The sequence below is a fragment of the Podarcis raffonei genome, chromosome 1, assembly GCF_027172205.1.
Source record: "Podarcis raffonei isolate rPodRaf1 chromosome 1, rPodRaf1.pri, whole genome shotgun sequence".
Lineage (NCBI taxonomy): Eukaryota > Metazoa > Chordata > Lepidosauria > Squamata > Lacertidae > Podarcis > Podarcis raffonei.
In genome coordinates, this window is record NC_070602.1 from 83,998,269 (window position 1) to 84,013,858 (window position 15,590).

Consider the following 15,590-nt stretch of genomic DNA (forward strand, 5'->3'; position numbering starts at 1 on the left):
ACATTAATATTTAAACGATAGAAGGAAAATACTTAAGTAGATCAGGTAGCAGCCTGGTTTTGTATGCAGGAAATGGATCATGGATCAAAAGGCAGCTGATGGATCATTGGTACATATGGTGGGATGTTATCTAGAGATTAACTGAAAATAGGAGCAGCAACTGGGGTTCATCTTGGGCATGTCTTATAAGGAGAGTGGGAAGCTGGTTTTGGGAAATTGCATTAAATTGAACTAATTTGGCAAGATTTATAATAAATTTGAAAATCTATAAAAATAATTGGCAAAAAGAAAGCTAGCACTGGTTCAAAGCAATGGATTAAATGCGGGGAAGGATGCTATGTGCATGCTGCCCTAAAATAATAATAATAATAATAATAATGATAATAATAATAATAATAATAATAATAATAATAATAATAATAATAATATAAATAAATAAATAAATAATATTCACTCAAAGGTAGCCCAGGTAAATCAGGCAAATGGATCAAAACTGGATATTATGGAAGGGATTCTCAATCCAGTAGAGGCTCCCACTGGCTGAATTGGGGAGGCCATTTTTACCGACCCCCCTCACCTACAGTTACAGCACAAACTCCCATGCTTTTCTATAGGGTCCCCCAAAGGTATGGAGCAGAGGTTTTTTGGGGGGCAGGGGTGTTTGAAAATGCCTCTCTTCTCTCCCCACTATACCACTGGGAGTATCCTGTGAACAGAGTTAATCTCACAGGAACAGAGGCTCCAAGCCTAAATGTCTAGATCGGAATCCAGCCTAGCTGCTTGCCTGTTCATGTATTTTAATTGGTGTGCGTTAAACAATGTCTGTCTGAGTACAGTGGGAAGTAAGACATAACATTGATTTGTCTGATTAGTGGATGTTTGTATATTAGGAATATATTCGTTTTCTGGGACCTTGGTGCCATGTGAATATGGGGTCATGCTGTTTTATGATGGGACGTTGCTACCTTGTTATGGGAGAAGGGCACAAGGTAAATTCTTATTTCTCTAAAACAGATAAACATTTTATTGTTTGAGTTGAGAAACAAAAGGAGAGAAGCTGGTTAGACAGTAGTCATAGCTAGGAGTGAGAGATTCTCAGCTACTTTTGAGGATCTTGATGTCTGCAGAGTGCTGTAGATTTGACAGCTTTGTTCTAAAAAGGAGCAAAATATAAAATAAGTGTCAATTGTGTTACCAATTTAGGCTTTATTCAGATGAATCTGTCTACTGCTTTCCTAGAGTCAGATGCTTTGCTTTTCATTTCCGGCCTTCAGTGGCAGCTTTGGGTGGGGGGCGTATGTGTGCATGGACTGTTCCTAGTAATAGTTTTTAGTGGTATCCATGTTGAGTTATAACGTGTAGTGATTTGATAACCATAGCATGCACCTGCGTGCTATTTTGGGACTGACGCTATTGACAGTTCCTCAGAATAAAAAGTTTGGCAACCTCTGACATACAGTATGGAATTGATAACTGTAGCAAAACAATATGGAAGTGATCCCAGTTTATTCTGTGCTTCGGACTAATTTGTCCCAAGCCTTGGTTTAAGTTCTTTTTTTCTTTCAGGCTCTGGACTGTTTCTGTGAAGCAGCCTCAGAAGTTGGAAAAGAGGAGTTTTTGGATAGACTAATTAGATCAGAGGATGTTGAAATGGCTTCAACCCCACGGCTACAGTACTATGACAAGGTATTTTTGTTTCCAAGCTTTTAGCCTTTCTTGTAGAAGGGGTAGCATAACATGTACTTAACGTTTTCACAAATAGTTCAGGTAAAACATTCTTGGCTGTATATTCCCCTCCCTAGGTTCTGCGTCTTCTGGATACCATGGGTCTACCTGAACTGATCATTCAGTTGGCTACCTTAGCAATCACAGAAGCAGCTGATGATTGGAGAAGCCAAGTAAGGAATTAAGTTTTGCTGTTATGGGATGCGTGCCCTTCTCATCCAGCATTTGTTTGTGCCACCACACTAATTTTCCAGCTGGTTATAGATGGCTTAACTACCATATTTGTATTGCAGGCTACCCTGAGGACATGCATTTTCAAACACCATTTGGATTTAGGACATAACAGTCAAGCATATGAAGCCATGACCCATAACCCAGATTCTAGCAGGTAATACTTCATATATTTTAGGCATTGATATACCTTATTTTTATGAATCAGGTGCCAACCACAGGTGGTTGGGGTTGTTTTTGTTTTGTTTTTGGCTCTTTAAAAACCCCTGAAAATATTGCCTAGGTTCTAAAGAGCTGTGTTTTTCTAATTTAAGACATTTATATACTGTTCAAATGTGTACACTGCTTTAAAATGTGAAAAACCAGTCCACAGAATTCACAGTCCATGATAGCAAAGACTTACCTCTTTCTTTCTCCCTTCTAGGCAGCTGGATTGTTTACGGCAGTTGGTGGTAGTTCTCTGTGAACGCTCCCAGCTCCAGGATCTTGTGGAGTTCCCCTATGTGAATCTCCACAATGAGGTAAATGGTCTGCTTTTGTTAGCAGTGAGGTAGTGGTATAAGGAAATCTTCAGCTATGTCTAACTGTTGTTTGTATTATAGGTTGTGGGAATAATTGAATATCGTGCTCGGGCAGTAGATCTGATGACACATAATTACTATGAGCTGCTATATGCTTTCCACGTTTATCGCCATAATTACCGGAAAGGTATGACAGATTATATAAAAGAGAAAATTGCCCCACCTGTTAAAATGTCAATTCTTGTGGCATTGAATCAGATGATGATTTATTTCCCATTAATGAGCAGTCTGTGCATGTGGTGAAAGAGTGCCGCATGATAGCTAATCTGTGCTAGAGCAGGGGTCGGCAACCTAAGGCTCATGGGCCACAAGTGGCCCACGGGGGTTGTTTAACCGGCCCACAAGCCACCCCCGAACTGAGCCACCTGCTCGGCAAGACCCTGCACACTGCGCTAAACCAGCGTGGCGCAGGGACTCACTTCTGCAACTCTGGAATTTGTGTCTGCGCATGCACAGACACCAGAAATTGTGGGCATGCACACACAATCCGGTCCATGGTGGGATCTCCACTGGAGTGAACTGGCCCAGGCGAGGTAAACCTTGCAGACCCCTGTGCTAGAGGATTAGAAAAGCAAGTCCTAAACCCCATGTTTCTGTGATAAACAGTAATGTGAGGGCCATGAAGGGGGGAGTATTTGCAGGGGAGAATGGTATGTGACAGGCTGCTCAGCCGTTCTGCTGCCCAATAATTCTCTATTGCATATATGCTCCAGGTGTATGATTGGAACTATATATTTACTGAATATGTTCTTAGTTGAATGGAAAAAGTATATAATAGAAAAGCATTGGGTGTTTTTGAAAGCTGAACACCACGGTGTAGGCTATATACGCATCCACGCTAAACTGCAAAACCCAGATTACTTTGAGAGAAGGCAGGGCAGTTAAACTAATATAAAGCTGCTGTACCCTGACTTCATTCATTTATTTCCTCAATACTGACAACCTTTAAAATTAGGAATATCTCCTGTTCTAGTGTCCAGCTCTGAAGCTTTACAAATTTTAATTTCTCTTTTGGTTAGTTTCTCCTCCTCTCCACTAGATTATAGGTGATTTTCAAGTTGTTTCTACTTCCTACTACAGCCTGTTCTGACCTAAAGCTGTTATATTTCAGTTGGGGAAGAGGTGACTGTTGTATTGTCTTATTTCTTTCCTCAGCTGGAACAGTGATGTTTGAATATGGAATGCGCCTTGGCAGAGAAGTCCGTACCCGCTCTGGACTGCAGAAGCAAGCAAACTGTTACCTTGCAGCTCTTAATTGTTTGCGGCTCATTCGCCCTGAATATGCATGGATAGTTCAGCCAGCTTCTGGTGCAGTGGTATGAAACATCCACTTTTTCAAGATTTGATCTCACTTTGATTATTAGCAGTCTCTTTTTCATGAACACCTTGGCTGCTGTTTGCAAGTATGTTTAAGATGGCAGCAACCTCTGTCACACTGCCTGGTTCACAGATCACATTAAATCATGTTTAACTCTAGTTTGACACAGATTTGCAGTGTCCTCATACAGAAGTGCTCAGAAATTCCTGCTTTGCTTCTCCCACACTCCTAGTCATTGTGCCCTGGGAGCAACAAAGCGAAAACTTTGACTTGTCATGTCATCCAAACCCAGGCCCATGATGTGATTCTCCCCAAACCAGCCTTCCTCAGCCTTGGGTCCCCAGATGATGTTGAACTACAACTCCTATCATCTCTGACGAGCTAGCTAGGGATGTGAGTTGTGGACCCACTATTTAGAAAGGCTGCTCTAAACAAACCACAAGCAGTAGCAAAAAAAAAAAAATTCTTTGCTTACTGCTCATGGTTTATTTGGTGGAAACAAACCATGTGCCCAGCTTCAGATAAGATGACAAGCCAATCACTGTGGTTTGTTGCTCCCACCCAGTCTGGTGCGGGAGGAGCGGTGGTGATTTTAAAGCACTGTTCACTACAATGCTGCTTGTTCACATTAAACAGTTATTAAACATAAATTGGTTTAACATAATGTGCAAACACAGCCAGTATGTCCACTGCTAATTCTTGTGCTGACATCCCAATAACAAATAATTAGAAATAATGTAGCTTGTCTGGTACAGTGGAACCTTGGAAGCCGAACGCTTGTTAACTCGAACGTTTTGGCTCCCGAACGATCGAAAACCAGAAGTGATTGTTGTGGTTTTTGAATGATTTTGGAAATTGAACGTCCGGCACGGCTTCTGCAGCTTCTGATTGGCTGCAGGACGCTCCTGCACCCAATCAGAAGCCACGCCTTGGAAGTTGAACGTTTTGGAAGTTGAACAGACTTCCGGAACGGATTCCGTTCAACTTCCAAGGTACGTCTGCATTAGCATTTCATTGGATGCAGGCAAGTGGTTACACAGCTATTATAAATATTCATAGGGTTATATTCTATGTAGCATGCAACAAAATGTTCCATCAGCTCAAGGATTTCTCCTTGTGCAACTGAACTTAATCCCCCCATCGCCCTCTCCCACATGCCCCCTAGATCTGTTCTGAGGTTTCCCCAAACCTTCTAGAGGAGATATGAAGAGGTCATGAAGAGAGGGGAATCACATTGCACTAGCACTAACCTTTGCACTAGCACAACTATTCTGCCCATAGTAATGTTCACTGAATAAAAATATGCAGAATAAGTAGATATGCAAGTTTGCTTCCTTTGCTTAATTGATTCCGGCTACAGAATTTGCCATTTTCTTGCAAGTCAAACTGAGGATGTCACTTTGCATGTTTCTGCACTGAAATCTTGGGAAACATAGACAGAATCCTGGTGGTGCTTAAACACTAGTGAAGATGTTGTAGAGACTGAAGAGTTGTATATCCAGTTGTTTAGAGTGCTTATCCTATCTCACACTAGTATGAACGTCCAGGAGCATCCCCCAAGAGAAGTCATGATGGAGAGTGTGCTGCTGCCCCAAGTGAGTCTTCTGCTGTCCCACTTTCTCAAATGCAGATAATTCCAAATGTCTACTCTTAAATTCCGATCAACCAGCTTAATTTTTCTGACTTACTCGCTTTCCAGCTTATGTTTGGGTAGTTTTGATTATTGTTTGCAGGGCATTTGCCTTTAGTCATGTTCCTTCCTATCTTCCCATATCTCCCATACCTTCCCACATCTCATCTACATATTTTTATCTGTGTTATGCTAGTTATCTGGGATGTCTCCTTGATATGCGAAAGTCTGGTGCACTGGTTTCTTACCCACATAGCTCAGTATTTTGAATTGATCACAATAATTGTGCAGTAGACAGTGTTATCTGAGCTGTTGTTGGGGGCAGAGTAGGTATGAGCTATGAAAATACAACCACTATTCTGGAGGGCCAAAAGGGCACAGGCTTGCCAAGTTAAGAAGGATATGGGAACTTTACAGCCTATGATCTTAAAAGCATTTCTTAACACAGGAAGGCAGGGAAACATATGATGGTCTTTTGGGGCAGCCATGTGACCCTAGATTCCTTCTCTAGTTCTTTCCCTATTTTCACCCTGGACTTAACCTTTTTCTTCCAGCTCCCTTCAGCCTCCTCTGGATGTAACTCTTAACTTTGGATCTGTGTGCATTATTCTTCTATTTCCTAGCTGCCATTGGTGTTAGTTTTGGAAAGCCTTCAGCATCTGTCTTATACTTTCAACTAATATAATTAAAGGAAGAGCCTTGGGTCACATGGCTGGCCCGAAAGACTATCATATGTTTCATTGCCTACTAGGGTTATTGGTGGATATAATCCAGCATATTTGATGTCTTGCCCGAGTTAGAACATTCATGGTAAGGGCCCAACATTCCTATTTATGATAATACCAAAGAAAATTCTGATGTCCTTGTTCAAACAGGAAATCAGGATAAATATAAATATTAATTTGCAGATGACTTTAATACATCCAGATAATCAGCTGCCCCTTATAAAGTTGATGATTAGTGGGAAACCTTTTATGTGTAAAATGTTGGGGTTGACTAAAGGAAAGCTAGTATAGTAGCTGCTCATCACTCAAGAGCAGAATTTTGCCTTTATATTGCCTGGTTTAACTTTAAATTCTCAACAGTAGACTCTTGAAGTTGGCACATTGTAAATAAATGATTATTTTGGTACAGCGGGAAGTCGGATTGAAATCTTGGAGCTGCAGGATTTGGAAAAAGAATGTGTGCTGGCTCGCATACGGCTAACTTTAGCACAACATGATTCAACAACAACTGCTATTACAGGTAAGCTCAGGATTTACATTCATACTACTTGGCTTAATAACTGTACAGAGGGTGAGCAATTTAATCTCTGTGTGGGAGATCAGTAACCCACAAGAAATGTATTTCCATATCCTCCTGTTGCTGTTTGTGGGATGTGGAATCCAATCTTAATTTGTGAAACACTCACTACCATTATTACGCTGCTGCTACATTTGCAGCAAGAGGAGATTCTGCTAAATAGTGTTCTGTGATCTCATATCCACAGTAGGCATGGTCTACTCAATTATGAGAGAGAAGGTGTGTGGCTTTGCATCTATAAGAACTGAATGCTGCAATTACTCTGTATACAATCGTGGCAGATAGAGTTGTATTAAATAGAGCGCCAATGTTAAAGTTCCATAAGTGTCCCTTAATCTGTTCTGTGGGTTCACTCAGCACCCCAGAGCGGATTTGGGGGTGGCAGCTCACACATGGGGGAGGAGAGGGGGAAATCCCCTTGTGCTTGTGCTAATCCTTGTGCTAGTACAAAAAGTTATTTGAATATTGCCCACTTATATACATATGTGTGCAGTTGAGATGATGTTATTCTGTTATGTTATCTACCCAGGAAACTCATCTCCCAAGGAGCTGGTAACCCTGTTGGTGCAGGCTGGTCGTTTTGACACTGCCATTTCTCTCTGCCAGACCTACAACTTTCCCTTAACACCTGTGTTTGAGGGACTTACTTTCAAGTACGTAACATATTATTGGACTTAAGTACATAATGTGAGTAGTGAACTATCTTTTCATCCTTTGGAAAAAGTATATTCAGATATGAAAGTACGGACTTTTTAAGTGAAATCATACACTCTTGCTTTAAAACTATGTCTAAGCCTGAGTAATATGAGAATGTGATAAGAAGTGGGAGTGATTATGACAGCATTGAGGCTAGAGCATTTGATGTCTTCTTGCTCATAATCTTATATTTTGCCTTGGCCAACTCTCATTTGAGAGTCTCAAATATCCTTGGAACAAATTGCTGGGTAATCAAGCCCTGAAACTATTACCAATACACGTTTTCACTTTGACTTAAGCTTCTGTGGTTGGTTTGTACAACCTCTCAATCGTTTCCTGTTGTGTTGATGTTACCATTTTCATAGGTATCAGTCTGATTTCAACTACCTTGGTAGCAACTAAACCAGTGATACTTGTGCTGGCGGCTAAAGTTGTGGCAGGATGTTTTAAAGATGGGTGACAGTCACTGATACAGTCCTGAATAAGCAAAGATGTTCCATGAATAGTAGAAGCATTCAATAAGCTCACTGATCTCCTTATCAAGCACAGTCAGGTGCATATGTAGGGTTCTAGAGCACAGCCATTACTTCAGCATCTGTAACTGAAGCAAAGAGCAATTGTAAGATGGAATGTTTGGAAAAGTAAGACCAGGGTTCAGTTTCCTGCTCAGGTGAACTTGATTGTTTCTCAGCCAGAGAATCTAATAAAGTTGTTAGAACAAAGCAGGGATAACTCCATATGGGGTGGGTGGGAAGAATTCAATCAGTTTTTTAAAAAATAAATAAATAAAAAGGGTTAGAATTATTATTGTTCATACAGTATCTGAAGTGTACCTGGTTATTTGTATTCCAGATGTATTAAACTCCAGTTTGGAGGGGAAGCAGCATTAACAGAAGCATGGGATTGGCTAGCTGCAAATCAGTTGTCATCAGTCATCACAACCAAGGAGACCAGGTACTGTGATATATTTTGCAGGAAAAGAAAGCAAGTACTTTGTGGTCCAAGAAATCTGCATGGAAATAAATATTTCTTGCTAATAAAATACCAGAAATTGCACTTCAGGATTGTGGTTGTCCTGCTTCATTTAGTCTTCAACAAACCATCTTGAAGCAGCAGTCGTAAAGTGTTCATTCATGCTTTCTTTTTTGCTTTGTATATTTTGAATGATGGTTTTAGTGCAAATGTTAAGGACGTCCTGTAGTGGCTCTTGTACTTCAAATAGAACCACATGGCAACGCTTTCTAGGGGGTCCAGAAACTTTGGCTTAACTGAATTAAGAACAGAAGAAAACAAGTTCACACATAAAAAGTTGAGCAAGAGATTGTGCAAAGGGGATGTGTAGACTCCCCTGTGAACCATCAAAAGATTCGGGAATGGAGATTTTCACTGGCAGCCAGAAACATGCATGTATCCATCCATCTCTTAATGGTATTCCAATTGTGTTGCAGTGCAACAGATGAAGCATGGCGTCTTTTGTCCTCCTACCTGGACAGATATAAGTCTCAGAACTGTTCATACCATCGCTGTGTAATCAACAAGTTGCTGTCTCATGGAGTGCCCTTGCCTAACTGGCTTATCAACAGTTACAAAGTAAATACCTGATCTGTGCACAATTAAGCTGGTGTTCAGGGGAGGATAAATGTACAATGCTGGCTCATTACTTCCCTGTTGACTGCTTTAAAAGTTTGATAAATGAGTTTCAGTGACACTTGTTTGTAGCTTGAGTAATTGTCAAATAATAGTAATTCAGGAGCTAAAATCTGCACTGTGGTGAGTAAATTGCATGTTCTTAATGTTGTAAATGGATGCGGGTGGCGCTGTGGTCCAAACCACTGAGCCTGGGCTTGCCGATCAGAAGGTTGGCGGTTCGAATCCCCACGACAGGGTGAGCTCCCATTGCTCAGTCCCAGCTCCTGCCAATCTAGCAGTTCAAAAGCACGCCCAAAAGTGCAAGTAGATAAATAGGTACCGCTCCAGCGGGAAGGTAAATGGCATTTACGTGCGCTGTTCTGGTTCGCCAGAAGCGGCTTAGTCATGCTAGCCACATGACCTGGAAAAACTCTGCAGACAAATGCTGGCTCCCTTGGCCTGTAAAGCGAGATGAGCGCTGCAACCCTAGAGTCGTCTGCGACTGGACTTAACTGTCAGGGGTCCTTTACCTTTACTTTTTTAATGTTGTAAATGAAATGGGAACTTTGATGTTACAACTTGTGACTTTTGCATTTTACCTTATTTTTATTTTATAGCATTTTACTTTATTGTGCACTGCTTTGATGCCCACAGGCTGTGAAGTGGTTTATGAATTTGTATAATAAAATAAATATCAACCAAACATTTCAGATGATAACAAAAGCCTCTGAGAGATCTGGCAGAACCAACAGCAACACACCCTGTCTGGTGTAGGTTATCCACCATGGTGCCCAAAGTCCTTTCAACCCCAGTAAACAATTTGGATTCTTCATTTTAAGCATTTGTTAAATAAAGGAAATAATTTGCAGATGTTTAAGGGGGTAGAAATTGGCAGCAACACAGGGATCTGAAAGACAGGGAAGCAAGCTAGCCATGGCCTTGAGTGCAAGAAATAAAAGAGTTGTGTTTCATCAGAACAAATCAGTCCAGAATTTTACAAAGAGTCTCTGCAATGGGTTATTTTTCAGGATGCTTTGTGTGTCTCGTGTTGGGTTCTTATAAATCTCACCAGTAATGAGGGCTACCTGTCATCCACTAAGCTTCTTAAATATAAAAAGACTTTCCAGTAAGTGTCTGCTCAGTTTCATTTGTTTCTCTGCAGATGGTAGATGCTGCTGAACTTCTCCGCCTCTATTTGAACTATGACCTCTTGGAAGAAGCTGTGGATTTGGTGCTGGAATATGTGGATGCCTTACTTGGGAAAGGACCTCATTACTTTGGCATTGAGGTACAATTGGGTATTCAGTTCATTCCACCATATATTTTTTTTACAAATGGGAAAAAGTGATGGAATGCACCTAGCTTGAAGAATTATGGAACAACTAAGAAAAAAACAGGTTCACAGACAAGGAGTACTCCTGGATGACCATGTTGCAGCCTAGAGACCTGGCCAAAGTGACTCATGCCCTAGTTACTCCAGACTGGAGCACCACTGTATGCTGTATCCAGCTCCCCCACCTCTGCCATGTACAATGGTTTTACATTCTTTGCACTTGGGATGTTTCTCATTCAGCTAATGTCTCATTCAGCTATATTAAAGGTTTTGTTTTCTTTTTAGTTCCCATTATCAGCTACAACTCCAATGGTTTGGCTTCCATATTCTGCAATTGACCAGCTTCTTCAAGTGCTAGGAGAAAATGCAACCAATCACCATAACACAGTGGTAAGTATGTCTGAAGGAAAATAGAAATCAATGTGTCCAGTGCTGTGGATTGTCATATCTTACTGTATCACTTTGAATGTATGTAACTTGGTGATGTGCACAAGGTGCTTTCAGCTCTGTGCTTGACCATATGCCTTTTGATCCTTGGCTTATTAAATATAACCTAGGGGGGTTGGGCTGACAGATTAGGTCCAGTGTGTGACTTCACGGTGTAATGGGTTGTCCCTGCCATCATGAAAATGCCGTGGTGTGGATACTCCTCAAGAAACCAGGCCTGGACCCATTGTTTTGACTTAGCTACCAAGCAGCTGCAAATGCACTCTTCTTAGAAAACATGGTGGATAAGGTTAAAGTGGGGCAACTACAAGCTTTCTTGATACTGAATGTATTTGATATTAATATATAGGATATGATTACAAATATTGTGCCTTAGGTCAAGAGGCATATGAAGATTTTTGATGAACCAGAATGTGGTAAAATATTTTCATATACAATGGTACCTCAGGTTACATACGCTTCAGGTTACATATGCTTCAGGTTACAGACTCCGCTAACCCAGAAATAGTGCTTCAAGTTAAGAACTTTGCTTCAGGATGCGGCGCGGCAGCAACAGGAGGCCCCATTAGCTAAAGTGGTGCTTCAGGTTAAGAACAGTTTCAGGTTAAGTACGGACCTCCGGAACAAATTAAGTACTTACTTAACCTGAGGTACCACTGTATAAATCAATTATATCTGTCTCCATGCCGTTTTGGTTACTGATTATTACAACAGTTTGTGCACTCAGTCTCCTGAAAAAGGTGTAAGAACCAGCACAGAGAAATGTCTATCTTCCAGCAAATTTTTACCACAAATTAAGTTTCACTTGGGAAGATGCAAAATACTATAATAAAACTTACCTGCTGCAGGTCCATCCGTCCCCGCCCATTTCATGACTAAGGGAGTTTATAAAGCTTATGTGTTTATCATGAGCTAGAGCTCAGTTCCATCTGCTGCCCTAATGCTTTCTGAAGGGAAGAGGTTGAAACTTGAACTATGTAATCAACTGCTGGGGGTCAGAAAATACTGCAGGAATCTTTAGCATTTTCTGTTGAAATTAAATTGTTATCAGCTGCTTTGGGAGTCAGTACAGGCTGATGTGGGTGGCGCTGTGGGTAAAACTTCAGTGCCTAGGACTTGCCGATTGTATGGTCGGCGGTTCGAATCCCCGCGGCGGGGTGAGCTCCCGTCTTTCAGTCCCAGCTCCTGCCCACCTAGCATTTTGAAAGCACCCCTAAGTGCAAGTAGATAAATAGGTACCGCTTTATAGCGGGAAGGTAAACGGCGTTTCCGCGTGCTGTGCTGGTGCCGGCTCGCCAGGGCAGCTTCGTCACACTGGCCATGTGACCCGGAAGTGTCTCTGGACAGCGCTGGCCCCCGGCCTCTTAAGTGAGATGGGCGCACATCCCTAGAGTCGGACACGACTGGCCCGTACGGGCAGGGGTACCTTTACCTTTACCTTACAGGCTGCAAAATTTGGTATAAGGCAATAAAGGGCAGTTGTATCTCTTGCATCCTCAATCGCTCAACTATACCTATTAACAGAAAATGATTGTACTTCTGTTCCTTTCCAGCTATATCAGAAGGTGCATGACAAATTAGAGGCCTACCAAAACCAGGTTGATAAGGCAACTCGGGATCTTCTGTATCGTCGGAACTAGCAGAAGGACCTGGATTGTGTGACTTTACTTAATCACCTTGTGCCTGGTGGCCCTTCAGACAAAGCTACAAAGAAAGACTGTGCTAATGTGCATAAATGGCATGAAGTATGTGTGAAGCATTTGCTTTGCATGGATTGGCTGGAGTCATAGGGAACCCTGTGCGCTGCTGGTGGTGCTATTATTACAAATTCTATTTTTTCACAATGAACCAAACATTCCCTACCAGGGAATGATAGACTTTTTAAAATAAGTATGTTGGGGACGCTAAATTAAATTTAAGCTTTTAAGCCTGTGCCGAACTGGGTGCTAAATCATTTCCAGCAATGAAACCCTGGTTGTACATTGCATGTTCCTACCATCTTTCTACTGAATTATTCCTTATACTGTACTATATATGGGAGCTAATGTTGGTCTTATTTATTGTGACAGTTTTTGAATTATCTTTAATAAAATGAAAACTTTGTTTAAAAATCCAGAGTCTTTTTTCACAATAGCTTATTGCAGTGCATCTTTCCATAGGGAAAGATGTATTTTGAAGGAGACAAATAGAAAGTGTGATCTGATATTTCCATTGAAGGAGGAAATGGGAACAGATAATGATCAGTTATTTACTAGTTCTCATTGGAAGTTTCTATTCCTGACTGTACTGACAATTTTGTTCCAGTGGAAAATTTACTGAAGTAATGTCAATGCTTCATAATTGTGCAATATTTCTTTTGCAACTTTGAGTGTAAATGACATCATCAGCAACACAAAAACCTAGGTGCTAGCATTATCTGAGTTTCAAATGGTAAGATGCCATTTTATTGATGGTTGGTATGGGTTATGACCACATTCTCTCAAGTGACATTGAGGCCAGTGTCCTGATCTGCAGGCCCAAAGGAGTGCCTGTGCGAGTGGCTTGATGCAGGGATACCAAAGGAGGATGTAAAAAATGTGAAAATGGCCACTTCCAGTGCTTTATTAAAGAAAAGTGATCTTGCATCACAGCCAGCAGAGCCCTGCTGCTTTTACAGACTCTGAATGGATGCCAAGCAGTTGTCATTTGTTCGTAAGGCGCTAATATGTTAAGAATTACATATACACATACTTTTTGGAGAGGCGAACCATTGCTGGAGCTGCCTTTTCAATATGCTTGTCCACCTCAGAAAACCAAGCAGTTAGACGCCTGCGCAATTGAGATAGTGTTTGAGCATAGATGTGGGCCTAGTTTTCTAGCTGGTTTCTTACCAGTAAAAACTAGAATGGAATACAAAGTGTATAACATGAACTGTTTTCAGACCAAGGGCTACGTTACCCTGGGGCAAAACTAGAGCAGGGGTGGATTACCTGTGTTCAGCTACACCTCCCATCAGCCCTAGCCAGTATACCTGATGGACAGAGATGATGAGAGTTCAGCAACATCTGGAGGGCACATCTGGAGGGCGAGGCTTGACACAATAATACATCCTTATCACAGAGCTATTTTCCATGGAAATAAAATATGTGTATTTAGGTCAGTCACTCGGAAGTATCACCTTCCATTTTCTCCAAATGCTTTTTTAAAAAGTTTGTTACTTAAATAAAGTTTCCCCTTTATCTGTTCTGTTAATTGTGTAGCAATCCCAGCAAAAGAATGCATATGTCAATGCATAGTCTCAAACATCTAAATGCAATTTTATTTTATCCTAGCTAATTTTTACAAATGCAAACAGACAATGGCAATGTCGCTGAGCGCTGTAGAGGCTTAAGAGAGTTGGGCTGTGTTGCCTAGGTTCAACCCTCACCTCTCTCAAAAAAACCATGAGGCTCATTGGGTGACCTGGGGCAGTCACTACTTTAATGAGAGGACAAAATGAGAGTGGTGGCATCCTCTATGCTGCCCTATGCTACTTGGAGAAAAGGAAGTATATAAATCAGAGTGGGGAGGAACCTGTAGGCATCCAAACGTTGGGTTTCTCCTCCCATCAGTCCCACCCTGTGTAAGTGACAGCCTCGGTAATAATAGCCCAACATCTCCAGGTCCTATCGCTGACACTCAAGTATATATATTTTAAAGGGGTGATTCTTGTCCTGTTTTGAATCACTATTGCCCATACCCTCTTCTTGTGCACTCAATTTTGCTCAAGCTTGCATGCGACAAACCCTGAAAATGAAGTTTTAACTCTTTTTGACTGTTAAGCAACATCTGGGGCTGTAATTGTGGCCCTTCGCTAAGTCACATTATGTTTTTTGTTTTGTTTTATTAACAATCTCTTATATGACACATTTCATATAGAATATATCGTATAACATATACATATGTATTGTACATCATCTTGAGTAAACATATATATAATCCGTGTAAGCAAAAACCATACACAAGTAGTATTTTGTTTACTTACATAAATTAAACTGATTCATATTTTTACTATCTTTTGTTGTCTTATCTATTTATTCACGAAAAAACCAGAAAAAGGTGTAGTTGGACTTCCTATCATATCCCAGATTATAGCCTTATTCTATAATGAGTATACCTATCATTATTGAGTTATTCTTTATATTCTACATTCTAACAACAGTACCTTTTGTTGCTAAGTCACATTATGAGTCCCATGAGGAGTGGGTGAACTCGGGGCTGCCTTGCAAGTAGCTGCTTCTTTGGCGATCACTCGTAGCCAAGTAAAGTTGTCTTCCATAAACACAGTTTTAACAATGAGTCCGTAAGTGACTGTGGAGGCCAATTCTGGATCCACATGTCCATGGGGACATTGGTTTCCGGGCGGGAGTTGATCACGGTGTGGATTTGCCAAGCCTGCCTTCCTCTTAGCACGTTTCTCCCTTGCGTCCTGAGTCTGAGTGTCTTCAAAGCCCATGACACCTTTGGTAAAGGCTGTTCTCCAACTGGAGCGCTCGCAGGTCAGTGTTTCCCAATTGTTGGTGTTTATACTACATTTTTAAATATTTGTCTTAAGACAGCCTTTAAACCTCTTTTGTTGACCACCAGCATTACGCTTTCCATTTTTAAGTTCGGATTAGAGTCATAGCTGTCAACCTTCCCTTTTTTGCGGGAAATTCCCTTATTCCAGCGCTGTTTCCC

The 15,590-nt window shown here is 41.1% G+C and overlaps 1 protein-coding gene and 1 long non-coding RNA gene across 3 annotated transcripts in view; one reads left to right on the top strand and one right to left on the bottom strand.

Annotated features, from left to right (window-relative positions):
* The window catches only part of NUP160 (nucleoporin 160), a 28,356-nt gene extending 15,351 nt beyond the window's left edge, over positions 1–13,005 (top strand). The window contains exons 22-36 of one of the 2 annotated variants that reach the window (XM_053400375.1): positions 891–989; positions 1,567–1,686; positions 1,803–1,898; positions 2,019–2,113; positions 2,381–2,477; positions 2,559–2,664; positions 3,693–3,853; positions 5,390–5,450; positions 6,620–6,730; positions 7,317–7,440; positions 8,336–8,437; positions 8,932–9,073; positions 10,275–10,400; positions 10,731–10,835; positions 12,446–13,005. In XM_053400375.1, the coding sequence (XP_053256350.1) occupies positions 891–989; positions 1,567–1,686; positions 1,803–1,898; positions 2,019–2,113; positions 2,381–2,477; positions 2,559–2,664; positions 3,693–3,853; positions 5,390–5,450; positions 6,620–6,730; positions 7,317–7,440; positions 8,336–8,437; positions 8,932–9,073; positions 10,275–10,400; positions 10,731–10,835; positions 12,446–12,532 (1,632 nt within the window). In that variant the 3' untranslated portion in view covers positions 12,533–13,005. Of the gene's footprint in view, positions 1–890; positions 990–1,566; positions 1,687–1,802; positions 1,899–2,018; positions 2,114–2,380; positions 2,478–2,558; positions 2,665–3,692; positions 3,854–5,389; positions 5,451–6,619; positions 6,731–7,316; positions 7,441–8,335; positions 8,438–8,931; positions 9,074–10,274; positions 10,401–10,730; positions 10,836–12,445 lie in introns of those variants that run through there. The other variant, XM_053400383.1, reaches the window with a different exon arrangement.
* On the bottom strand, positions 7,631–15,246 carry LOC128419565 (uncharacterized). The gene is made up of 2 exons (XR_008331874.1): positions 15,076–15,246; positions 7,631–8,084 (listed from the first exon to the last, which is right to left on the bottom strand). It is a non-coding gene; the product is annotated as an uncharacterized LOC128419565 (long non-coding RNA).
* Between the last annotated feature and the right edge of the window lie 344 nt (positions 15,247–15,590).